Genomic DNA, 27,409 nt, shown 5'->3' with positions numbered 1-27,409 from the left:
GGTGTCACCCCTCTTGACCTTACAGCTGATGAACTCCCTATAACTGACCACTTGCTCCTCTCATTTACAGTGAAACTCACCCTCTCCATCTCTAAAAAAACACGCCTCATTTCTTTTCGGAATATAAATAATATCAACCTTGCCACTCTCACCTCAAGCATACACGCCTCCTGCCTCCTTGACACCCACAATCTATCCACTCCGGACACGCTGGTTTCTCATTACAACACTGGTCTCCATAATATTCTTGATTCCCTTGCTCCACTAAAAACCAGATCTGTTTCCGTTTCTGTCTCCGCCCCTTGGTTCACCCCCGATCTTCGTCTCATGAAAGCCAAAGGTCGGCAACTTGAACATCTCCATAGAAAAACTGGTCTCACTATTCACAAAGAAATGTACAATAACCATATCTTATGTTACAAGGACTCCATTGCCAGCACCAAAACCCACTATTTTTCCAGTATAATCACTACCAACAAAGGCAACTCTAAGCCACTGTTCTCCCTACTAAACAATATCACCCAGCCCCAGAACTCTCTCCCCCCTCACTTGTACACAACTCCTTTTTTTTTTTTTTAAACGGCAACGAAATTGTGAATTTCCAGAGCGTGTTACTCCACACTTGGCAATCGACTCCTACGGACTTTCCCCTAAAGATGGAAGCAAAGATGGCAACATTTCCGGAAAGGTACTGGCTTGATGAAATTCATTCTGGACTCTCTATCCGACCACATAAAGACCTCGGGATACTTCGGTTTGGCTTTAGGGACCCTCTACTCACTACCACGTAAGTGTAATGTTGTTTGGAACTGTAGAAGAGGTATAAAAATAGCGTTTTGTAGCGGCGAAATAATATGCCCTTCTCACTTTCACGCTAACGAGACTAAAAACGGTAAAATCGAATTTTCTCAAAACACATCCGAATGACATGATTTTTATTTTTTTGACAGCGGTTCTTTGCATACAGATAATTTTCTGGAGAAGATTAAGCAGCCCTTGGTTTTGTTCCCAAGTCCCAAGTGTGCTGATGTATAAAGTATGGGTAAAATGTCTGTATCACTTTTAAACCCATGTCAGTGTTACTTCATGCTTTATGTTGAATTCTTTAATTCTTTACTAAGCTCGGCTATGTTATGTGCCAAGACGTACGCATGGTAGTGAATCCTGCCGACCAGCTGGTCATGGTTATCAAAGCACCCCCTGAAACAAAGCTGCATGTTTCTGAACCTAGTGAGGTAAGGTTGTTTCTGAACCCAGTGAGGGGCCGCATTCACAAAGCATTTGATCTTACCGCTAGGAGTACTCTAAACCGCACTAAAAGTTTTTAGCCAGGAGTTTTCTTTTAAAACCCATTCAGAAGAAAAAATGACAACTCCTAAGATAAAATAAGAGCTCCGTTGCTATTATGAATAAATAGCATAAATGAATAAAAAGTAAGACAAAGCAAATAGCCTAGTTGCATAATGATTTACACTGTAGATTGATGCAGTAGCTTTGCAACATGTTTGAAATTAATCTGTATGAAGACACGTATGTTTGCAAAGAGGAGAAACAATTTAATTTGATTTACAACGAAATGTAACATTAGTTTACATGCAATGAATGGTTTTAGTTGTTGTTGGTGGCGTTATTGCATCCCTTAGTTACAATGCACAATTATTACCTTGTGATTGAGAACTCCTGTAACTGCATGTGTATTTCAAAACATTGCATCGTAAAATGCCACAAAAAGCGGCTTAGGATTGTTTGTGAATAGGTCTTAATGAGTTAGGAGTCCTCTCGGCTTCCTCTAAGCTGTCCCAGACTACTTTTAGGGTTACAATGCTTCAAGAATTACTCTTAGTGAAGAAATTAGGAATTCTAACGTTACAAGTGACATGCCCATTATTTTTAGGAGTTCCTCCTAAATTCACCAGTTAGGAGCTACTTTTAGCCTTAAAATTCTTTATGATTACGGCCCCATGAGAAATCTTAATGTGCAATGATTCAGAGAAGTGAACTGGAGGGGTTAAAGGAAAACTCTGGTCTAACAACAACCTAGGGTCTAATTGTGGAAGACAAGTGTACATTTTTAGGATGAAAATGACATTCAGTTGTTAATGTATATTGTGTTCGTAGTCAAAACTGCACTGATTGATAGCATATAGCATATAGCAAGGGGTTAACTTCAAAACCATTAACTAGACTCAATAGTTTAATGTATATGCTACTATGGAGAAGGTCTCTGCAATCAAACTGAAGTATTTCTACCTTTGTAATTAAAATGAAAATGTATAAAAATGACTGACTGTGCAGTCAGTCTAGTACCTAACTCTTCTTCCGGTCGTTGCCATCTTGTGTGGAGAAAGTCAGTACAAATTAAATAACAAGCTACTGGACACACAAGAAGGAGAGTTTGATATACAACTTGAACAGAGACTCCTTACAAGATGGTGACGACCTGAAGAAAAGCAAGGTAATAAATACACTGACTGCACAATATTTATAAGTATAAGTATACTCTTTTGATCCTGTGAGGGAAATTTGGCATTTATCCCAATCCGTGAAGTAGTGAAACACACTCAGTACACAGTGAGCACACAGTGAGGTGAAGCACACACTAATCCTGGCGCAGTGAGCTGCCTCCAACAACAGCGGCGCTCGGGGAGCGGTGAGGGGTTAGGTGCCTTGCTCAAGGGCACTTCAACCGTGCCTACTGGTTGGTTCGAACCGTCAACCCTCCGGTTACATGTCCGAAGCACTAACCAGTAGGGTATTTTTAATACCCTTTCCAGTTACAAAGATAAAAATACTTCAGTCTGTCTGCAGAGACCCTTTCCACAGTAGCAGACATGTAATGATTTTTTGGAGCCTAGTTAATGGCTTGAAAGAGCAATTTACTTTGACGTAGCAAAGTTGCCCCTGAAGACTATGCTTTTGAGTTTAAATGCATATTCCAATCTGATTCAAAACTGCACTGACTGACATCGTTTAGGCCCCAAACGAACATTTACACTCCTTATCATCCCAATATAGACCCAATATAGTTAGACCAGAGTTTGCATTTAAATCATCACACACAAGCATTTATTTTTTCAATTTTAACATTGATCTTTTCTTTGTATTGAGTCACTTATCATTTTAATTAATGACTGCAGGGATACCAGATCGCCTTGAAAAGTGCCAGAGGCCCTGTAGATGTTTTCTTATGCCCAGAGGATAATTCCAAAGTGTACAGCCCTTTGACTGACAGCAAAGGACTAGTGCCCTCAAAACCTATCTGCCCTCCTCAGACTACTTCAGTGGAGCCAACCGCATGCACATCATCTGTCCCGGATTCATCCTCTCTTCCATTAGGTACTAAGTTCCATTTAAACATCCTGTGTATTTGGTTGGTGATTTACCAAAGATAGAAAGATTAAATATTGTTTACATCAATTGAATACATTAGGTGATAAAGGTGTATTATATGTTGCATGCTTGATTGTGATGTGGTAAAAATAAATTAAAGTCTGTGTAAAGTAACTTCAAACATGTTACATCTATTAGAAAACAATTGTCGGACAAATTTTGACCCAAATTTTGAATCTGACAAGTATCATTTGTGCGGCTCGGTCTGAAGACCACATCCACTCCCTGATGCTGATGCCACAGGATTAAAAGAAAAAAGACGATTTAGGCGGAAATGGCCAGAAATTTGTGTGATTAAACGTTTGAAGAGCTGGAGTCAGCTGTATTTGGCCAAAGTGTTCACAAAAGGACTTGAATGAAAGCTCAGATTGTCCTCTTTAAAATGATACCAAACATAATAAAAATCAAATATGCAAATATGTCTTTAACAAAGGTCAATAACAAGATATGGCGGCATTACATTGTATGATTTTGGTCTGTTTTTACAGTCGGCGACTAAATTTCCAAAGTCATGGGAGTTGTACTGGAATCGCGACGCGCTCCCGTCAACTAGATCGTTAAGTTAAAGGTGCCAATTTTAGCGGTTTTAAGTCAGTCAAAGTCAGTCTTTTTCTAGTTTTGCCATTATGACAATATCAAACATCTTTGATATTATAGCAAGTCTTTTTAGTTGTGGCTCAGGCAAATAGTGACGTGAACAATATAAAAACCAATAGTGACCTCTCTCCAACACCAAACAGGAAGGAGCAAAGTAGGCGACAGCTGTAGCCTATATGATTTATTTGTTATTTCATTTCTTATAAATTATTAGTCGGCTATTCCACAGAACAACTCTATATCTGTTAGGGATGTCACACATGAAACAATGCTGCAGAAACACGAAAAAATTACTTTGACATGAGTAGGCTATCATATGAGTTCCTGTTGATATGTAGTGCACGATGGAAATAATTTAAAGGAATCTAGTAGCAGTCTTGTAAATAGTGACCCTGCATGATCCCTAGTTGTTGCAAAATCATAGTCTGTGACTAGTCTGTGACTCAACAACTCTATTACTTGTCTTTAAGCCCTCCTTTGGAAAGATTTTTGAAAGACTACAGTCTCAGACCCTCTCACATCTAAAGACAAGTAGTAGAGTTTTAAGTCACAGACTATGATTATGCAATGACTAGGGATCTTGCAGGGTCACTATTTAGCATACTAAACTCAAAGTCGTATTTTCGTGTTTCTGCAGCATTGTTTCATGCGTGACATCCCTAACCGATATAGAGTCGTTCTGTCACATGGAAGAGCCGACTAAATATGTATAAGAAATGACAAATATTATAAGAAGAACAAATAATCATATAGGCTACAGCTGTCGCCTACTTTGCCCCTTCCTGTTTGGTGTTGGAGAGAGGTCACTATTGGTTTTTATAGTTCACGTCACTATTTGCATGAGCCACGACTAGAAAGACTTGCAATAATATCAAACATGTTTGATATTGTCGTAACGGCAAAACTAGAAAAGGACTGACTCCGGCTGACATAAAACCGCTAAGGTTGGCACCTTACACTTAAAGCTACATTGTGTACTTTTTTGAGTTAATTCTTAGCAAAAACCCATTTGTTCTTTCAAAAATATGTGCTCATTCATGTGTAATTATTTCCACTTACTAATCAAAGTATTCTCGTAAGTGTAGAATCTGCTATTCCAAATACATACGCGCGAGTCGCGCAAATGGCTGAATCCATGTTGCGCCTCCATCTTTGAAATACATTCGCCAACGAGGGACATTCCTGGAAATTCAGCTCCGCCTTTCGCGCTTGTAGGCAACACTCATTGCATGATCAGTCTACTCGCGACTGCCGGCAGATTTGAAAGTCTGTTGAAAATGGAGGATTACAACTATTCTCGAGGACATGAAAAGGAGTCGCCAAGGAAGCGAAAAAGAGAATTAAAACGCCAACGCGACCGGAAAAACAACAGACCAAAGTCAATATTGGAGTGGCTTTTTTAAGATGGAAAGAGCTCGTACGGAGCAAGGATTTTAAAAGGGACGCCGAAATTGCCTGCTTTCTCCTCGACAGGTAATTTGGCCTATTCGTGTAAACATACAGTCTATGGTGTAAATTCGAAGTTTTATAGTTGCTTGGCTTAGTATAGCATGGTTGTCCATAACGCTAGAATGACGTCTGGGATACTTTTCCTCGCGTCGATGAAAAAGGATTGTAACATAAATCTGCTATGACGGATCACAGGCAAAGGGCACTAAATTGTAGTTATTTTTCATTGCTTTTGCTTTGTAGCCTAAATATATCCTAATCTGATAATGCTAGTGTAGCCAATTCCAAGGGTGACGTTCACATCCTGAGGCCTGTCCTGTAGTCTTATTAATTGTAGACGTAGCCTACTAAATTGTCTGAACTTTTTTCACTGCATGAAAACAATTGTTGATTCTATGTGATTGTTGTTTGATAATAACTGAAAGTATATTTTTAATATCTTGGTGTTTACCATTTTATGTACTGTTATATGTTGTGAAACGCTCTGCTTATTCATTTCAGATGAGCATCTTGGCGCAATTGCAGAAGCCCCTGAAATTGAGAACCTTGAACAGAGGTAACCCATCAATGCTCATAATGTCTATACCCGATGACATTCTCTATTGTATATTTTCATGATATAAGCATTTATATATATTTTTTACAAAGCCTACATGACATGAGCATCGTGGAGGAGGATGTGGACGAAATTCAATGGTCTTGTTATGTGATGCACGTGCATGCCTTCATTGTAACCTTGCCTGTAACTCAGTCTAGGCAAAATAGCACTATACAGATTAGTAACAATATGTTGAACTATATAAAATGGCGTGTATGTCTAACGACACTGCATGTCTTCCACAGGATCAGCTTTCCAGGAGACTGCAAATTTAGAATGATGGCCCATGTTGCTTCAAAGGCACCATACAAAAAGGAAGGGTTCATGTGTAAATACCATAATTTGTTAATTTCTGTAAATAAATATATTGCAAATAACATTGTTGACCATGTTACTGTCATTTGGTGTTTCAAAATGGTAAATTACCACAACTCCTTTTTTAATTATAAGTTTGTGGATGTAATGTATGAGGTACAGCATGAACAGTCTCTTATCAATTCTAAAAGTTTTTATTTTCATGAAAGCAAAATATAGCGATGTACCGGTGTAAAATAAATTAAATACAGTTTTAAAAGGAACAGGCAGTACAAGAACACTAATACAAAACTATTTACAATAACACAACATTACAACATTATAGGAAGGTGATATAAATTCCAGAGATGTCCCTGAGGGTCAGGGAATTTATCCCTTATCCTACACACACAGCTTGGGATCACTCTTCTATTACCCTGTCCTAGAGACCCATGCTGCCAGAAAATGAAATGTCTGTAGGTAGCATATCTGAACTCTATTGTCATCACCTGGCTCTCTTACATGGCCTAATGCTGTGATGTCTGTGATGTACTGCCTGTGAATCTGGAGAAAACCTTCATCTAGGCAGTGCTGTGTGTAGTGAGGCAGAAGGCTCACACAGGTGGCAGGGTTTTGTCCACAGCATTTTCTCTTCTGATCGATTGGCATGTCTCTGCAGTGTGTACAACTACACCAAGGCATCCCTGGCACAGGTGGGGGGACGACATGTCTGCACTGATGCATCAAACACCAGACCTGGCTGCCTCACTATAGCAACTGTGTGGTGAGGTTCCTGTGCTCTTGCAGGCTCATTCCATCCACAAGTCTGAAGAAATAAGACACAAGAAATAAGATCAGATAGGCTTGTTTAGGTAGCAAAGTTAGATTGTTAGCAGAGTAGTAGTAATAGTAGCCTACTCTGTGTCATTTTTCAAGTGTTCACACAAAATGATGAATACTATGTATGTGTATGGACAATGAAAAGGTGAAAATGTTGTGTAACATTTTCTATAGACCATAACGTAATTATGTGTCGTGATTTCACTGGGAGACAACTCGCATCATGCAGTTGACTGGCAACAGCTAGAAATTGCTACAAACAATTGAGATACAAACAGGCAGGGAAGCTACACCAAGCGCGTGACTGAAGCGTTCCGTTCACAACGCGTAAAATCAATTTTAGATGAATGGTCTATTTTTCTGCAGCAGACGCAACGCAAACGAACGTGCCTGGTGCAGCTTCCGAGCTAATTTCGGTGTCATTGACATTGATACTGTTCAGAGAAATATATTAAAAACACAAACCTCCGTTGCTTCTCTCCTTTGTCTTTGAAGTTCTTCCAGTCTCTCCTCGTCATCTTTTGGAGTCTTACTTTTTCTTTGCCTAGGAGGTCTCATCGATCCTCTGCCACCGGCTCTTGGCTTTTCTTTACCTTTCCCTCTTCCTTTACCTTTCCCTTGCACCTCCGTTGCATCGACTGATCTCTGACTCTGCTCACTGAGAAAAATAGTAGGCTACGCTGTAAACATTGCCTTTACACTATTAATCTCGCACATACAGAATAACGATAGCACTGAATCTACTGTACTATAACATTAGCATGCATTCGTTTGGGAACCTGATAGCTGATGCTAGCAATGAAATAGTAGCCTACCAAAATAATGAAAACGTAAAACTAGGCTATTCACTTTACATAGAGGTCATACCCAACATGTTTACTGGCTATATAACTAAATGCAATGTGTAATTGTTTTCTAAAGTAACCTTATAACTGGAAGGAACACCGGACGAAGTCGTAGTACTGGAAGCAATGTTAACTTTGGCATGAAACCGCCACCGTAGGAGTTAAAATGCGCTCGGAATGGGAGGGGCTAGAAAGTAATATTCAGTTGGTTGTCATATAGAATTTCACCGCTAGATGGGAGAAGTTCTTACACAAGGTAGCTTTAACGATCTAGTTGACGGGAGCGTGCCGCGAATCCAGTACAACTCCCATGATTTCTGTCCGACTTTGGAAATTTAGTCGCCGACTGTGAAAACAGACCAAAATCGTACAATGTAAGGCCGCCATTAGATGTAAGAGGGTCTGAGACTGTAGTCTTTCAAACATTTTTCCAAATCTTTGCTAAGTCTGTCAGTGTAAGGAGGGCTATAGGGACCTGCGTCAAAAATTTAACAGCTGATAACACTAATTAAAGCCCTCCTTACACTGACAGACTTTGGAAAGATTTGCAAAGATTTGGAAAAGATTTTTGAAAGACTACAGTCTCAGACCCTCTCACATCTAAAGACAAGTAGTAGAGGTTTTAAGTCACAGACTATGATTTTGCAATGACTAGGGATCTTGCAGGGTCACTATTTACAAGACTGCAACTAGATTCCTTTAAATTATTACCCATCGTGCAATAGATAAACAGGAGCTGAAATGATAGCCTATTAAACTCAAAGTTGTATTTTCGTGTTTCTGCAGCATTGTTTCATGCGTGACATCCCTAACCGATATAGAGTTGTTCTGTCACGTGGAAGAGCCGACTAAATATGTATAAGAAATGACAAATATTGTAAGAATAACAAATAATTATAGGCTACAGCTGTCGCCTATACTTTGCCCCTTCCTGTTTGGTGTTGGAGAGAGGTCACTATTGGTTTTTATAGTTCACGTCACTATTTGCATGAGCCACGACTAGAAAGACTTGCAATAATATCAAACATGTTTGATATTGTCGTAACGGCAAAACTAGAAAAGGACTGACTCCGGCTGACATAAAACCGCTAAGGTTGGCACCTTACACTTAACGATCTAGTTGACGGGAGCGTGCCGCGAATCCAGTACAACTCCCATGATTTCTGTCCGACTTTGGAAATTTAGTCGCCGACTGTGAAAACAGGCCAAAATCGTACAATGTAAGGCCGCCATTAACTGTGACTCCAGAAGGGTTATCATAAAAAAATGTTAACTACAGACATGTATCTTTTCAAAAAGTATAAGCAACTATTGCCACCTTGAGTGGTACCGACAACTCATCTGGCCCATGGACTAGCTGGATGACGACCTCAAACAAAAAACCTTATTTCTTGAGTAGATGACCGTATTTTCCGGACTATAAGTCCCTCCGGAGTTTAAGTCGCATTAGTCAAAAAATGCTCATGAACAGGAAAAAAACATATATAAGTCGCACTGGATTATAAGTTGCATTTATTTAGAAATGTATTTCACAAAATCCAAAACCAAAAAAGAGACTACAACTGGTAGCTTGAGAGCAATGTGTTGGAGACTCATGGTGTAAGACAATGACTTTTCATTGGCAACAATATTAAACCAAACAACAATATAAAATATTAAGAAGAGGTCTTTTATGAGTTAAATTGAAACAAAATTATTACTGACCTTTATTTGTCCGAATCTGAGGCCCAAATAGAATCCTGGCCATAATTTGAGGATTTAGGTATGCACGTGTGTTTCAGGCATAGCGCAACCACTAATCTCTGACTGAAAGTGCACAGAACTTGTGCATTTGAGAGCGCTCTCTCGCAGCTAGACAGTGATGTTTAATGTAGGGTTAATGTCAGTTAATATGAATTAACATTTAAAAACATGTTCAATTATATATTTTTTCATATATGAGTCGCACCTGACTATAAGTCGCAGGGCCAGCCAAACTATGAAAAAAAGTGTGACTTGTAGTCCGGAAAATACGGTACATATCATCAATGGGATAGACATATCATTGTAATCAGAAGGATTAATTATATGAAATTATGTAAAATACATATAGTAATGTTGATATAGTAATGAACAGTCTTTGAAATCCTGTCCAAATGTATATCCAAAATTTGTCAAAATTTCATATTTCTCTACAAGATAGAGAAAAGTATAGAGTGTATGACTTGTTCAGCAAGTTGTGGGCTATTTAACAGAACTGGAATGGAATATCCTTAACCTTTCAAAAGTTATGATAAATTTAGTGATAAATGCAGGAAACGGGATTCAGAATGTTGACAGAATTCACATTCTCTTTCTCACCAACAACATAAAAGTGTGCATTAAAAACTAATAATGAAGTCAGACACAATGACTTAGAATGATTTGGTCCAAAGGAATAAACCATTTATTTGTATAGAAGCAAATGATACAGTCAATAAGAATGAAATTTAAAAAAAACAACATAACATTGCCAGTAGTACAGGAAGTAAATATATATATTTATTATGACCGCCGCTAGCGAAGCGGTCATATAGGGATTGTCAAAGTTTTTTTTTTTTTTTTTTTTTTTTTCCCCCGTCATCTACTTCCTGAATTTTTGGTCAATGATACCCGGGACACCGAACCACCGGGGCACATGAAATTTGGTGGGTATGTAGCCCCACTAGACTTTTACGGAAAAATGTCGTTTCGTCCCCGGGGGCCACTCCCCCCCCGTGCTGGGCCCCCCGAACCACAAAAAAAGCAGTTTTTCCTAAATAACTACCTGATCCGTGGCACTGAGGATGAAGAATCTTTTATGGTATGTTGGTCTCAAGGGCCCACATCAATCTGGCCCATAATCACTCATTTGTGATTTGCACCCCCCCGGTAAAAAATGAAAATGCAATATTATTCTGCTTTAATCGCCCCTATCTTCAGTTAAGATGTTCAGAACTGCACCAAATTTTATGTGTATGATTGACCTGGCATTCTCTGGGGGTATGCCAAGTTTCGTAGAATTTCATCCATGGGGGGGTCTAAAGAAAATTAGGTTTGGTGTACATTTAGTGACTGTACACTCATTGGCCTGTAGATGGCGGTGCACACATATACACATGCACACACACACAGGCACCCACATACTATCGGTATTAGAACGGCCAATACATAATTAAAAAAGAAAGCCAAAATAAATATTCATCATCATCATCATGGCTGCATTTCCAGTATTGGCGGTAAGTTGTCGTTTGTCCACTAGATGGCGCATCGTTGCAGTGAGACGTAATTTTGTTGGAAGTTAAAAGTGGGTTGGAACAATGGACGCTTCCTACAAGGACTAGTTTACCGCAGAGAACGTCTAATAAGGATAGGATGATGTTTACATGAAATGTAATTCCCATTTCTTCTTGAAGCTGAAATAAATCTGAGGATGTTTATCGGACATGCTTGGTTTTTACTGCAGGTAGGCCTACGTTAATCTTATAATATCAATAAGGACCTAGTGTTACCGTTAGCGTTGGTTGAGTGATGGAGGCCGATTTGATTGATTGCATTTGTAGAAAACTATAAATGCGGTTATACCAAGCAAATTGATAGCAGCACTGTAATTGTATCTTTTGACTGTCATTTGTTGCACGTGCTACAAAAATCATTCTGTGCAATGGAAGATTTACCAACGTTACACCGGTCTGATACAGTTTTGCCTATACATGCGTGAGACTGAGACGCCTGTTTATTTTGTTTTAAGTGCGTGCAGGGTGTGAGAGGGGAATCGATGTGCTTTGATTCCAGCTTGGTAGTTGTAGTCTGTGAAATTAAAAAGCCCGTGTGTGTGAAGTATCCAAACAATGACACCTTCATTTCATTATGGCTGCTTTAGCAACACACCTTAAGCTACTGTGTAGTGGGTCCCATTTAGAAGTGGCTACTTCATTCGCGCTTTCCTTGACTCATGGAGCTGCGTGAATTTTATTACAACTTTTCGCCACGGTATGGCAGTTTAAGTCCGCTTGATACTGTAAGGCGTATGCCATTGGTTTCCAAAGGAGATTTTATTTGTGTCGCCAGCATAGCCTATTGACAATTTATGTTGTAAATAGGCCTACCTTATAAGCCTACCTGTAGTTTAGGGAAGCTAACAGCTTTCTATTATGATCTAGTTTGTTAGTTACAGTTTTGTCATAACTCCCTGATGCATTTTTGCATTTAGAATAGCCAGAGCGTGGATATCTCAATCGGAAAATTAAACAATATCGGGTGCCTATGAACTAGGCTGGGTGAACCCAGCCTGATCTGCCCGCTATTTATTTTTTGATTTCTTAAAAGATTGAGCTTGGTCTGGTGAAAGCCAGACTAGCCATGGACCTCAGTTACACAATGCAAGGGAACATGAATCAGCCTATATTTGCACGAACAATAACGGACAACAGCTCTTCAACTTTGGGCCGTTAAAATGTGTATGAACAGTCTAGCGACGCATTTAATCAAGGCCCATTTGGACATGTCAGTTATTTGCACCACTGGTTAGATGTAAAACAGCATTTCGTTTCAGACTACTGTTACTTAATTTGTGCATTAACAATAACGTTTCATACTACTGTTACTTAATTTGTGCATTGACAATAAAGTATTACATGAACTAAAGATGACTAAAATCTTATGTAGAAGAAGAAACATTCACAAAAAATCCATCCATCCAAAAATGACCTTTGTTTTTGATAGCTGTTGAAAACGGCATGGAACTGACAGAGATGTTTTTGTTTATAAATAAATAAATAAATAAATAAATAAATAACATTATGCTGATACCTTTTGCTTTTCCCAAATGCAATGTAGCCTACAGGTGTAAGTGACCTTTCATCAATCCAGTTGCAATGGATGAACTGTGATGAACTGCCCTACTTGTGATTGTTTAGAGATTTTAAAGGTTTTATAACAATGCTACATCTTCTTTGGCTATTCTACAATCTATTCACCTTTTCAGCACCAGTAGGCTACTTTCTGTGCAGCCGCACACACACACTCAGGCATGCCAAACAAGCATACACAAAAGTTTCAAGAGTGGGGGATGGAGTAAAATATGGAGACAAATTGAAGTGTGATTTATTTTCGCGGAACGGATGTACAGGACTGAGCAACGGTCATATTTTGTACCGCTATGCGGTACATCTAGTTTAAGAACATTTAAGAATAGAGACATAAAATATATGTGATTCAACAGATACAACTTTCTTATATATCAACTTCAATATTACTCAACAATAAATATGGTCTAAACATTTGAAAGTAGATTACATAGTAGAACAAGCCTGTGGAGAAAACACATACACACAAACTCACACACACACTTACACAGAAGACCTATGGCTCATCACGAAACGCATCCCCTTCTACAGAATGCCAAATCTGAAAACAATTGTGTTTACTACTAAAACAAAGTCACCTATCATTACACTGGGGGCCATACAAGCTACTTTAGTTTTATGCTTCTTTTTAAAACAATATATAACATAGCCAACAATTTCTCTGTGGCTCCTGCTGTACAGGAACATGTACCTGATGGATAGACGACGGACTAGTAGTTGGAGGAGCTGAAGACTGAGGCTGAAAAACTGTATCGATAGAAATGCCTGCCAGCTGTTGTGATAGATTTTCTCTAAAGTTGATCTGGCTGTAGCTAGCTAACCTAGATTCAACACCAGATTCTGCATTGCGCTACCAATCTTAAAATAATAAGAAGCTATTGACGACGGCAGTGTTTTCCACCACTTCTGGGTTTTTTGGTTTACACAATATGTACTTATCATTTGGTCCGACCTATCAACGCCCCCCATGTATTTGTTGTAATCACTTACCACAATAGGCTGACGTACAACTTTTTGTCCCAAACCGAATTGTTCTTCACTAGTCTACATACATTAGTCTAATCATTCGCATTGTGGAAACTGGACAGGCAGGTTACTGCACAAGTATCCTTCCACTGTACTGCTAAGACATATTCTACGCCACCTCATGTCCCCATGGCTTGTCCTGCGCTCCCATTTTTTAATATCTTTTTAAGTCGTCCAGAATTTTTTTACGGTTAATCCTACATGTTCCGCATGGTCTTAAGCCCCATGATCTAAGTTTAACCATAAGGGCTGGTGATGTGTAGAAGTTATCAAACCAAATTATGTGACCACTATCTCTAAATGGCTGGGGTAACGCAACTATGCAAAACTGGTGTGATAATTGAGCCAGTAGAGAAATAACTGTTCAGAATTAATCTGTAGCCTTGGGTAGGCTTCTGCGACGTTTTTAACAGGCTACGATATAGAGGCTTAGACAACTATGACCCACGTTTTGGTTTCGTAAATTAATTTGCCCTACTTCTTGACTGCAATGTGGTCAATTGACTGCTTGACATGTCATTTTTATTTTTTTGTACAATAAACAAATACATCTGCTTTATGCCGCAGAATTACATTCATATTTGGAATTTACATAGTCCATAATCCGTTACACTACGTTAGTGTTTCCCAAAACCATAGTAGCAACGAACATTCGCAACCACTATCGTAAAGTTGTGTAGTTACAACTACACCTCTCGACCTGTGGTAGAATGCTAGTAGAAGCATAGTTCCAGGGATCTTCATGTCAAAGACGTCACTGACGCCAGTTATTTGTTTGCAATAAATAAATATATTTAGGTTTCTAATTGATATTTACACTTCTAACCACCATACATCCATATTTTAAAATGCCCAAGGCAGAAAATACATAAATTAAAAGTAAATTTGCAGCCATGTGCACGTAAGTAAAAGTCACACACCTGCAGATAATAATAAGGTGGTGCGCACTTTTTGACGAGGCAGCTGAGAAAATATGTAGCCTTTGATTTTCATGGGGGGGGGGTTCCTTGTTAGTTTACGCAAACCAAGCCAAGAAGGCTAATTCTGATTTTGATAATATGATCTGCACAAAAGATAAACTTAGGTAAACAACGATGTCAATATTGTTGTCAAAATCTTAACCCAGATTCGAACTCTTGGACAGGGGACTGGTAACTGCTGTGCAATGACGGCTGTCATCTGCCGGCCTTAACGCAATGCGCCACAGAAGTATGTGCAAGTGCTCGTTCACGTGCTACTAAACGTCATTAACCACCTTAGTCCAGACTACTGAAGTTTGGAAACTATCATGGTCCAAAGTTACAGTACTATGTAAGTACGACAGTTTTGGGAAACAGTCGTAACTTACATGTTGGTTAGTTGAACGATGCATCCTGTTAGTAAAAAGCTAACCTCCGTAGTTGTACGGGAAACGCACCCCAGATCAGCTTGTAGGCCATTAGCAATCTGTTTATTTTATTTTATGAAGCCTACACAGTAGATCACATGCTTCGCCAAAAAAAACTCTATTGCAGATATCAATGCGTCTTTGTTCATGGGTTTGGCCTCACAGCAGAGGCTTAGACAACTATGACCCACGTTTTGGTTTCGTAATTTGCCCTACTTATTGACTGCAATGTAGTCAATTGACTGCTTGACAGGTTATTTTTATTTTTCTGTACAATAAACAAATACATCTGCTTTATGCCGCAGAAATACGCACTTGGCCAGCCTATAGAACGGGCACATTTTGGAGAGAATAGAGAATGTACGCACGCAAGAATCTGTAGGCACTTTGTGGCTGGTTACCAGCAAACAATGTTTAATGCATTAACTCAAGACATCAAACATTTTCTAAACAATACAAACAGAAAGGATGCAGCAGGCAGCAAATGTAGAAGAGTCATTTCCAGTGGAAGAACAAAATGCTGAATGAAGCCCAAAGATATGAAGGCATATCTGGCAAGTTGTTCTTTTTTGAAGACGTAAATGGTTGGGCTATAGGCCTAGTTTGCAAGGAGACATAAAGCGTGAGCATGCCACACTATCCACAGCTGTGGTAGCGGGGGTAGGAGGATTACTGTTAGCGCAGGATTTATATAAAATTCTTCAACAGAAGGCCTGCCTCGAATGCAGGCTTGCCCAAAAAAAAAAGCCTGTGGTTTGCGCAGCCTACAGTAAGTAGGTCTTAGTGAGTTAGGAGTCCTTGACTTCTTTTAAGCTGTCTCAGAGGTGGAAAGTTGCGTTCGTTGGGGGCAGGGCCGGATTCACAATTCATAGACCCTTGGGAACAAATGTCTGATGGCCCCCCCTGTCCCCCAGCCAACGTGAATCGGGCGGTCAGTTAATAGGCCTATATTGTGAAGATTTGTATTGCCATTTAAGGCACGAGCGCATCTGTGAGGCCAAGCCTCACCAAGTAGCCCGTTTGTTTACAACTAACATTACATTTAATTAAACTGCTTATAGGCTATGCCGAAATAGTTTCAACCTTTTGCATATCAGTGTCGGGTGAATTAGGAAATGCCTTATGGCTGAAAGCTGCTTGGGATCCCCCCTGTCAAGCAATAACCATACAAAAAGTTAAAAACAGATGACATGATGCGCGTCACTGACATAATGCGCAAATAATACATGTTGTCCAGGCTATCTGAAACAAGGGGTTGCCTCTCATCTAAAACACCTGGTTACCTTGGGCTGCTACAGTCGTCAGTGCACTGTGTGCACAGTAGGCCTATGGTACCCTTTGTGGTTGATCAACTAAAAATAAAAGATGTATTTGGTGATGGCGTTATTGTAGGCCTAGTAGACCTAAATTCTGAGAAATTAAATGGTACGAGAAACGATCTACATAGCGCACCAGACCGCGATGTCTTCAATGGTTGAATAAAGGAGTTTGCAAAAATGAGTGTATTTTTCAAGTCAATAAACATTCTTAATTTTCGAATGTCTTTGTCAGGGAACATCTGACTTTTAAAAACCATAGGCCTGGTAGTCGCTCAGACAAGGAGTTATAAGATAAAGGCAATACCATTTGTGTCACCTAATGCAGTTCAGTGAATTAGCAAGATACCATCAGAAGCCAACAATCATAAAGCACCTGTGCGCATGCTCTCTCTCCCCTGCGCATGAAGCTGTCTGCGTGTTGTAGGCTAGATTTGCGTGAGTTCTTTCTATCTGCTTTACTTTTGTGAGTTGTGACCACCTAGGCTATGTTATAGACGTTCTATGAGGTACCAGTGTTTAGCTGTGTCACAAAACAATAAGCTTTGTCAGACTACTTTTAAAATGATATTAAGGGCTATATACATTTTAAACATTCGGGGCTGAAGACCCGACAAAGCCTTGCGTTAATTCTTCAGGTGGGAAGTGTCAGGAATTTTCATACGAGAGACGCTCTCATTGGTGGTTAGTATATGGAGTAGGGAATTGACAGCAACATATCCAATCACATTATGAGAGATGCTGAATTTAACATAAACTGCAATGTTTGATTTTAAATTAATGTAAATTTAGCCGGGACTGTAAGCTGGCACACGTGGGTGCTCGATGTTTTCAGTGGGTGCCCGAGGGACGGAACACCCACGGTATCGGCGCCTATGACAAGCGTATCTCACGGTTGCATCCATTACAAACAAACATGCAATGTGAACGTCTGGGATTGGGGAGAGCACTAAATGCTCTTCTGAATAAGCACGAAGTCAAGCCTTTAAATGAAAAACACTCTTTAATAAACAAAAAAATAAACGCTAATGAAGTAGACTTGTGACCATCAAAAATCGTTTATCGCCTGTAACTCCGTGATAACAGGACGTAACAGGAAGGCATTTGGCTGAGCAACGGAGGTTAATATGCTCTATATGTTATCCAAATGATGTCTGTCTATCATCGTTGCACTCGGAGAAAACCAGAATGTTTAATTTGTCCTGCGTTTCTTCTACGGCTGCAAACGGGATTCACTCGCCGTTAACCAAATATTTCTTTATTAGGGCAGGGCAGGCATATTTCTGGCTATTAAATTATTTCTAAACCAGTCTGTTAAAGTCTGTAGTGAAGTCTGTGTAGGGTTTTCCAGCTCCATTTTTTTTTTACGAGACACCCTGCTCACTTGAGTCGTTGCAGCGTCACTGGAAAAATACAAATTAAAGTCGTGTGATGCCGCGTGATCCCGCGCGCGGACCGCGAGGGAAGCTGGCCAAGTCGAAGCACTGCCCACTGTAGGAGCAATGCCCTCCTAAGTAAATGTGCAATGTTGGGCATCAAAATGGGGCATAAGTATAATTTGTAATTGCTCAGACATGCATAAGAAAATATTTGACACATGGCACTGACAATTCAATAATGGGCCTACACTTTTCACCACCTTCTCTGGACCAGCATCCTCTAACATGGCCTTTTTAGGGGGCTTTCCTCTCAGGGCGAATGAGAGGATGCTTAATTGCTTTTTACCTGACATCTCTTTGAAAGACAGGTGCAATGATTAATGCATCCATGGCAATCCATGGATTTTAAAAGTGACCTATAACATCGACTATGCACTACACTTAAATTTATTTAGTGCTAATAAAATGATTAAGCCTATTTGGAGAGAGAGATGTGTATAATGTGACAATATGTCAGTCATCGTGTGATAACGAAAATATGACTAGGCCTAGATTACTTGTTCTGGGCAGGTGTTGTCAATGAACAGGCTGTAAAACTGTTGCATAAGTTACAGACATGAACAACTTATGCTAATTATCTGAGAAACATTCTCTAACAAGAGTCAAGTTGTCATTGTTTGTGTCAAACAAGTTGTGAATTTGTTGTAACATTAAAAGATGATTTACTCTGTGCTCAAAGTAATGCTCGAAGCTCCAGTGGTTTCCTCTAAGGGTGAACGAAACTTTCGGAAGATGTAGCAGAATCACGTGAACAATTCCAGGATAGGCTTTTTTTCATTGATTGTTGCGTTAAATCTTACCCAGATACAATCAAGGGCGTAGGTTTGGTCTGAGCTTTGGTGGGGACACTACCCCCCCCCCCCCCCCCCCCGAAAAAAAACTAAGATAAATCAAAATCAAGATAAAAGCTAAGATAAGATGATTAATATGTGCTACTGTCCAACTTGATCTAACTACACTGTGTAGCCTACATAATCTGATTTTAATATGTAGGCTACAAATATGTAGGCTATATTTAACATTTATTTTCTATTTGGTCTATGAAATCATGCCCATTTAAGCACAGCTCAGTTTTAAGAAACTTAAATACATGCATGCTTAGCATTTTGTGAAAAGAAATCATTAAGGCTACATTGACAAACTCTTAACCGTGAGATGCCTGTATATTCTCTGAAGTGAGAAATGATATAACTCTTTGTGTAGCGCATGTGAGCGCTTCCCCCCCCCATTTCAACCTGAATATTGGTGGGGACATTTCATCGTAATTTGACATTGGTGTGGACACGTCCTTCGGTCCCCACGCAAATCTACGCCCCTGGATACAATAGTATTAATTTTCTGATTGGCTATTGTGTAGCCCCTTTCTTTATTTTTGATTGGCTGATAAGTGGCTGGCTCGACTAAGAATAGACCTCTCCAGAATATATCCCGCCTCCTAACTTCCGTATCCATCCAACTTCCGGGCGTGGATTGTCTATGGGAAATAACATGGCGTTTTGAAAGATCGTACCTGTCAAACTCTGTAGGTGACAAAGTAGAAAAAGCTGCTGGGCAGATTGGCCTACACACTTCTGCCATCTAGTTTCCACTGGATTTTTTGATTTTCCAGTGGAAACTATATGGCAGAAGTGTGTAGGCCAATCTGCCCACCAGCTTTTTCAACTTCGCTACCTACAGATGTTTTACCGGTATGATATTTCTAAACGCCATGTTATTCCCCATAGACAATCCACGCCCGGAAATTGGATGGATACGGAAGTTACGGAGGCGGGACTTATTCTGGAGAGGTCTATTCCAGGGGAGACGCGCTTGATTCCTTCCGGTGCAACCGGAAAGTTTTCAGACCCTTTCAAGTTCTCCAGATTTTGTTATGTTTCAGATTCATCTTAAAATGGATTGATTTTCTCATCAATCTACACACAATGCTCACAACACAACACTCCACAAAAAAGCAGGTGTTTGGAGTGTTTTGTAAATTTATAAGAAATAAAAGACTGAAATATCACATTTACATAAGTATTTAGACCCTTTGTTATGATGCTTGCAATTGAGTTCTGGTGCATCCTACTTCTATCAATGGTCCTTGAGATGCTTCTACAACTTAATAGAAGTCCACCTGTGCCTAAATTAATTCACTGGACATTAGTAGGAGAGACACACATCTCTTTATATAATGGCGGCCTTATATTGTACGATTTTGGTCTGTTTTCACAGTCGGCGACTAAATTTCCAAAGTCGGACAGAAATCATGGGAGTTGTACTGGAATCGCGGCGCGCTCCCGTCAACTAGATCGTTAAGTGTAAGGTGCCAATTAGGGATGCACGATATATCGGCGGCCGATATATTATTGGCCGATAAGTGAAAAAATGAAAATATTATTATCGGTCCGATAACAGAATTCTGGCCGATAATTTGCGCCGATATTTTTTAAAGTCCTAATTTAGGCCTACGTAAGGTCCGTCTGGCTACACTGAGCTACTTGATCTTGGTTGGCTATGCTTTTTCCTCAATATAATGTCAGCAGTGTGAATGTATTTCACCACTCTAACAAAATCTGTGGATATGTGTTCATTTGGGAATCTGTGCATCTCAAAATCGTCTCGTGAATGATCCGCCATATTACCAGAGCGGAGCTCAGTCCTATCTAGAGCCGTCTTGTGCTGGTGTGTTTGCACTTTACCGTGCTGATCGGGGAAACAAATAAGCAAACTCGTTAGTGGGACGAGTACATAAGTAGGCCTAGTTCTAAGTTGTGTATTAGTATTATATTTACATTACGTTAGCTTGGGTTTTGTATTAGCCTACTACCTAGAAATATGCTAACCATTCCTGCTTCAGTTCCAGACAGGTCATCATAATAAGTTATTAAAACCTTCGGGGCTAACACCGATTTCTGCTGCAGCAGGTTGTGCGCAACAGAGTAGACGGACATAAGATACAGTCTGAGGAGTTGCAGCTTTATTCAGTTATCCGCAGTTGAAACTAAACCTAAGTTTCCCTCACAAACTCTGATTTGGTCACTATACTGTAGCTTATTCCCAGCTGAGCCGTTTATGAGCGTTTAGTCCTAAATTAAAACGATTCATACTCTCTAGCCACTCACTCGCAATTCACTGACGTCAGGTTCACTTAAAGGAGCCACACATACTGTAGGGCTAGGCTACTGTTATGTTGTTGACTGCCGCATTTGGTGGTAGGTAAAATTACTGCAATAAAATTATGCTTATTAAATGCTTTCCCCAAATCACTTTTCACAAATTTTTTTCAAGAGTAATATTATCGGTTATCGTATCGGTATCGGCCACAACAAACCAATAAATATCGGTTATCGTTATCGGCCCTAAAATTCCATATCGGTGCATCTCTAGTGCCAATCTTAGCGGTTTTAAGTCAGTCGGAGTCAGTCCTTTTCTAGTTTTGCCGTTACGAAAATATCAAACATGTTTGATATTATCGCAAGTCTTTCTAGTCGTGGCTCATGCAAATAGTGACGTGAACTATAAAAACCAATAGTGACCTCTCTCCAACACCAAACAGGAAGGGGCAAAGTAGGCGACAGCTGTAGCCTATATGATTATTTGTTATTCTTTTGTCATTTCTTATACATATTTAGTCGGCTCTTCCACATGACAGAACAACTCTATATCGGTTAGTGATGTCACGCATGAAACAATGCTGCAGAAACATGAAAATACGACTTTGAGTTTAGTAGGCTATCATTTCAGTTCCTGTTTATCTATTGCACGATGGGTAATAATTTAAAGGAATCTAGTTGCAGTCTTGTAAATAGTGACCCTGCAAGATCCCTAGTCATTGCAAAATCATCTACTTGTCTTTAGATGTGAGAGGGTCTGAGACTGTAGTCTTTCAAAAATCTTTTCCAAATCTTTGCAAATCTTTCCAAAGTCTGTCAGTGTAAGGAGGGCTTTAGGTCTCATAGTAGATGGTGTATGTCAGAGTGAAAACCAAGCCACGAGGGTTGAGAGAATTGTCTGTAGACCTGCGAGACAGGGTTGTGTGAAGACACAGATCTGGGGAAGGATACAATAACATTTCTGTAGCATTGAAAGTGCCCAAGAGCATGAAATAAGATGAGTCTGAAACATAGCAAACTGTGGAAAACTTGAAAGGGTCTGAAAACTTTCCAGTTGCACTGTAACTGTGTAGCCTGGCTATGTTATGCTAATGTTTACTTGAATTGTAAAAGCCATTTGATAGTCTTCCCCACCAGGGGAGATTCAAAATGAAACAGCAAGGCAGATGAACTCTAGTAGGCTACCAAATAGCTTATTTAAACTCCCCCTAAAGTGAACTTGTAGCTTCTAAAATGTAGCAAAGCCAGCTGCCATGTCTCAGAACACTAGCGTATACTGTTTGGTCTATTCTGGGTTTTGGGATAATTTTTGCCAATTGTTTTATTTTCGGATAATTGACCATTTTTATCAGAGCTTCCCCTATTCCAAAGAGTAGCAACCGCCACTGATACCGAACTGCTGTTATTCAACTATGCTAAGGTAAACTCGGTTTTGCATTCTATCACCCCTTTAAGCTTGTTAAAGACGTGTTACCTTAAGGCTACTCGGAACTTGCCGAAAAACAAGTCTTATATCCAAAAACAAGTCTTCCCACTTAGTAATGAGACAGGAATAAGTTATAGCGTGATGTAGGCCTACTTTTAATGCCCATATGACCTTCCTATGTAGAGTTGTAGAGTTGTAAAGTCTTTTATTTATTGGAGGACTTCTTAGAAGAAGTTTGCAGCAGTATTCTCTTTCTCACTCTTTCTCTCTCTTTCTCTGATAACTTTTTTCTTACCAACGCCAACGTTTGTCGAGCGTGTTGGTTTCCTTTTCTTTTGGGGCAGCCGTGGCCTACTGGTTAGCACTTCGGACCCTGTAACCGGAGGGTTGCATGAACCCCGACCAGTAGGCTCGGCTGAAGTGTCCTTGAGCAAGGCACCTAACCCCTCACTGCTGCCCGAGCGCCGCTGTTGATGCAGGCAGCTCACTGCGCCGGGATTAGTGTGTGCTTCACCTCACTGTTTGTACACTGTGTGCTGTGTGTGTTTCACTAATTCACGGATTGGGATAAATGCAGAGACCAAATTTCCCTCACGGGATCAAAGAGTATATATACTATACTTGTCTCTATATATATATGGCTGTCAAAATAATGCATTCATTTCAATTAATTAATTACAGAAAGTATAACACGTAAAAAAAATGTGAGTTAGTACACCTCTTGATGATAATATTGCTAGCCGCTTATTCAAAACCTTTCTTTTAGTAAACTCTGTGTACACAAACAATGTTCTCAATGCTCAAGTTCATATATATCCATGAGCTACATTGTTATGATTACAGTATGTTAAGGAAGCACCTGTTCCACAATTGCAATATGTCCATAGCGTTGCAGACCCAAGAATACTGGTTATTTTGTCAAATGTATTCAAATTTGTCTGGGTGACTGTCAAGAGACATTTTTGTTATGTGACAAAAATATATTTCTGCTTTACACAGACTTTAATCTCTTAAGTGGTGTGCATGTCTTTTGGGGCCCTCTGAGTTTGTTTTTGACCTATACAGAACCACCTCCTCTGAATGAAGACCCTGTACCAAGTCAAGAATATATGCCTGACTTGGACTTGACATACTTTGAGTCTTCCAGCTTCCTGTTAGACCATGGCATGGATTGCTTTAACATACCCACAGATAGTTTCATCAATCTTTCACCACCGCTGAGTCAAGACTACCACTTTGGGATGGAGGAGAATGAAGGCATCAGTGAGCTATTTGATTCTGACTTTGGTGAACTGGGCCATTTTGAATTATAAGAGTGTTTCAAGAAAGTGAGTGAATGGACAGTGCATACATACAGTAACATTTATACAGCATGCTGATATGATGTGGGCCAGACTTATTCTATATACTGAGGGGGTAATGCATTATCAATGTTTAAGTGAATTATGCCTTTTAAATTTTCAAGAGCACTATTTTGTAAATGTATCAACATGCTTTATGTCAATATTATTTAAAATATGTATTTGCTGATCAGTCCGAAATACCTCAATTACATAGATTTGAACTGGCACTTTAATAGCTGTTCTGGTTTCCCTTTCAATAATTAAAAGTTGTGGGTGATTTGTGGGAAACAAATGAGTTCACTAGAAAATATTGCCAGAAGTTTGCCAATGTTGACCACTAGAGGCAAAGTTCCAGCAAAGTTCTGAAAACAATGAGAAATTTGCCACTAGTGACAAATGTGTTTGCCAGTTATTTGCCACCACACTTAGCCAAAAAGGGAAAACTTCCAGTGAACTTCTGGTAACAAACCTAATTTGCATATGACATTGGTGCAAATGAACTGCAACATTGCCAAAAGCTACCCACAACTGTTTGCCAGGAACCTAATTTGCATGTGAAAATATGACCTTGCTGCAAATTTGCAGCAACTGTTCGCCAGAAAGTTGAAATTTCTGCAATGGTGGCTTTAGTCATGTTTAGGGCTGTAACAATATGCATATCGAAATCGCGATCACTCACATCCACGATCCTGTGTTGCGGTATGAGAAGGCAGAATCATGACACACCCTTTCTAGTGATTCCTGCAGGCTTTGCAGCTTACGCGGCCGCATAAACAACACACATCTCCCGCTTTACTTACTGGTACGTTGTCCAGAAGTAAATAAATAAATCATGTCATAGCTCTCATAGTAGACTATGCATGCAACTTTACCAAACAGTATAGAATGAAACCCCCTCTCGTTGCCCTGCTTTCTCTCTCTCACTGGACCTCTCTCTTGGACAGGCGCCCCTCGGCAGGCCCCCCCCCCCCCCCCCCCCCCACACACACACACAAAAATCGTGATGCACCAAACTCACGATTCGGTTTGTATCGTTACAGCCCTAGTCATGTTGCATGATGGTGACCTGAAAGCACCACAGGTTCAGTTTCACCTGTGTCCCTAAAAAATTTTTTTATAAGGTCTTCTAAAGCAGCATTTCTCAAACTGGGCCGTGGTCCGGCACTGGTCCACAACGAGGAGGCTGCTGGTCTGCCGAGCCGCGGAGTCAAATGATGCCCGGTGCTTCTGTCACTTGTCTGATAATTTACTGCGCAATTCATCAAGGAACTGTGAACCGATGAATGTTTCCACAATCCACTGCACATGAGAAACTGAAACCACTCGATAACGTTGGTAGCAAAGGTCCGCTACAACCATGTTGGAAGGCTACGAGGTAACGACATTTAATAGAACAAAGTGGATTCTTGCAGACTGACTATACAATGCTCAATGCTAGACAATGTATTATCCAGATTTGAATATAATGTGGCCAAAAGCTATTGTAGCCTAATTATGACCGGCGTGCTAGCAAAGCACATATGAAGAGTTCAGTTACAAAACCCTCTAAATCCGTTTTTCTTTTAAATGAGGATTCTTGATCAGGCTCTTAAAGATTTTTGACTACAAATCAATATTTCAGACCAGGAAGAGAGTGGTATTTAGGGAGTTTTGAAGCTAAATTATTTGATTAATGTATACTATGTGTGGAGAGCATACACCAACCTCACGATTCAATTTGATTCAATTTAGGGGGGGGGGGGGGTTATTGTAAAAAAAAAATATTTTATTGAATAACATTTCAATAGCCTACCTTAGAACACCAGAGGATTACAATATAATATATAATGTAATATATCTGTATTATTTTATATCTTGATATAAAAAGAGAGAATACTGAATGTCTGATATTTATGACGGCACACTTTATGCAGATTAGTCTATAGCCTATGCTTACTTACAGGCATGATTTATTTTTGTGGAGAGAATGTGCAGGACTGGGCAGCGGTCATATTTTGTAATGCTCTGCAGCTCTGCAGCCTATGACCCTATGCCTATATGACCCTATGACCCTAAAGTCTGCCATGACCGGGCCTCTGGTCAACGTTTGAGAAAGCTGTTCTAAAGCATGCTGTTGATATTGTGTATTCCAGAGGGCCAAATGTGCCAAGGCCTATGTACATTGTTTTAAGACCATGTGTATGCTCATTCCTACATTTTGTGTTCAGAGTTTTTTTTTGCCAGCTATCAAACTCAACATAAACTGAACACTAAACTCTCTTAACTCTAAACTCTCTTAACTCTTTTTCTGCGTTAAACACATAAAATAAGCCGTGGAGACAGTACCACTTACCAACTGTCCTCCTATCAGCTCCTCCAACCCAGCTACCAGCTCCTCCAATCGCAAGGATTCGTTGTACTGTCAGGTTTGGTTAATCTATTATTCGTACTGGGGTTGGAGGAGCTGGTAGGGGGACAGTTGGTAAGTGTTCTTAACAGTCTTCTGTAATAAACTCCAGGTTTGCTGACTATGTTGTTGGTGCTTTGTTTTATGTGTAGGGACCCTGAGCAAGCTACTGACGAGGTTTGGTGCTGTTTTGAACAATATTACTGGTTAATAAAATGCTATTTGGGTAGCGTTTAGCTCATCATCCTTAGCTAATCCACTATTTGCGATTTGGGCTATAGCATATACCGGGGAAAGCTCTGTAGTGGTTGATCAATGAAAAATACTGTATCCACGGCTTATTTGATGTGTTTTAATGCAGAAAAAGACCCTGGGGTCAATTTTTGCCAGAGTTACATTTTAATGAATCTGATCCTGAGCCAAATTGGCATGAAATTGCATGAAGGGTTAATCCAGGTAATCTTCCAGGTAATCCTCCACATCGGTAAACATAAACCTATGGATAAACATGAAATGCTCTTCCTGTGGGCTTATGAAGGGAGTCTACTGCCAACACTCTAAAAAACATTGGGTTAAAAACCCAATTCGGTCAACCCAATGAGTTGGGTTGATAGTCTAAGCCAAACATTGGGTTATTGTAACAAAACTGTTAGGTTAAACCTACATAATTGTTGGGTAGGCTATCTTTTTCAACCCAGCATTTATGTTATTTTCACTATCATTTCTGGGTTATGCTCACCTAATTTATGGGTTATTCAAAGTATCTTATTTTCCTCCTTAATCCAATCACTATTATTTGATAATAATTAAAATAAATGTTTACATTACAGTATAATGTTTTAAAATCCATCCAATGGGCAACAATAGCCATGCAATGAAATAAAACAGTTCGACATACATTTATTTGACAGTTTATTTTTTGAACTGATATCTAGACTAGTCTAAAAAGCATGATACTTCCATGAAGGCAGGCAGAATTCCACCGTCCGTTTTGGGTGTCACCCCTGTGAATCAAAGAGAACAAAAAGAGTGCATTAATCACTGTTATTTACAGAACTTTACATCAAGACTTTCATGAACCATTATCAGTGAATGATGTTGACAAACATTAAA

General features: G+C 39.7%; 1 protein-coding gene across 1 annotated transcript; it reads left to right on the top strand.

The window, feature by feature from the left end:
* Nucleotides 1–649: 649 nt before the first annotated feature.
* On the top strand, nucleotides 650–24,826 carry LOC143115424 (transcription factor E2F1-like). The gene is made up of 4 exons (XM_076277451.1): nucleotides 650–787; nucleotides 951–1,235; nucleotides 3,138–3,336; nucleotides 23,633–24,826. The coding sequence occupies exons 2-4, from the start codon at nucleotides 1,134–1,136 to the stop codon at nucleotides 23,878–23,880; spliced, it is 549 nt and encodes a 182-aa protein (XP_076133566.1). The 5' UTR covers nucleotides 650–787; nucleotides 951–1,133; the 3' UTR covers nucleotides 23,881–24,826.
* The last annotated feature ends 2,583 nt before the right edge of the window (nucleotides 24,827–27,409 follow it).

Source organism: Alosa pseudoharengus, unplaced genomic scaffold (assembly GCF_046254945.1).
Source record: "Alosa pseudoharengus isolate Yale_2024_CS ecotype anadromous, Long Island Sound unplaced genomic scaffold, YU_APseudo_1.1 YU_APseudo_1.1_scf_9, whole genome shotgun sequence".
Taxonomy (NCBI): Eukaryota; Metazoa; Chordata; class Actinopteri; order Clupeiformes; family Clupeidae; genus Alosa; species Alosa pseudoharengus.
This window is presented reverse-complemented; position numbering and strand designations above follow the sequence as displayed.

What these genes read in the sequence shown, in the direction of transcription:
- LOC143115424 (XM_076277451.1), top strand. Translation starts at nt 1,134, where the DNA reads ATGTGCCAAGACGTACGCATGGTAGTGAATCCTGCCGACCAGCTGGTC. An exon ending in ATGTTTCTGAACCTAGTGAG is followed by an intron (nt 1,236 to 3,137) that starts GTAAGGTTGTTT and finishes TAATGACTGCAG; the next exon opens with GGATACCAGATCGCCTTGAA. An exon ending in TTCATCCTCTCTTCCATTAG is followed by an intron (nt 3,337 to 23,632) that starts GTACTAAGTTCC and finishes TGACCTATACAG; the next exon opens with AACCACCTCCTCTGAATGAA.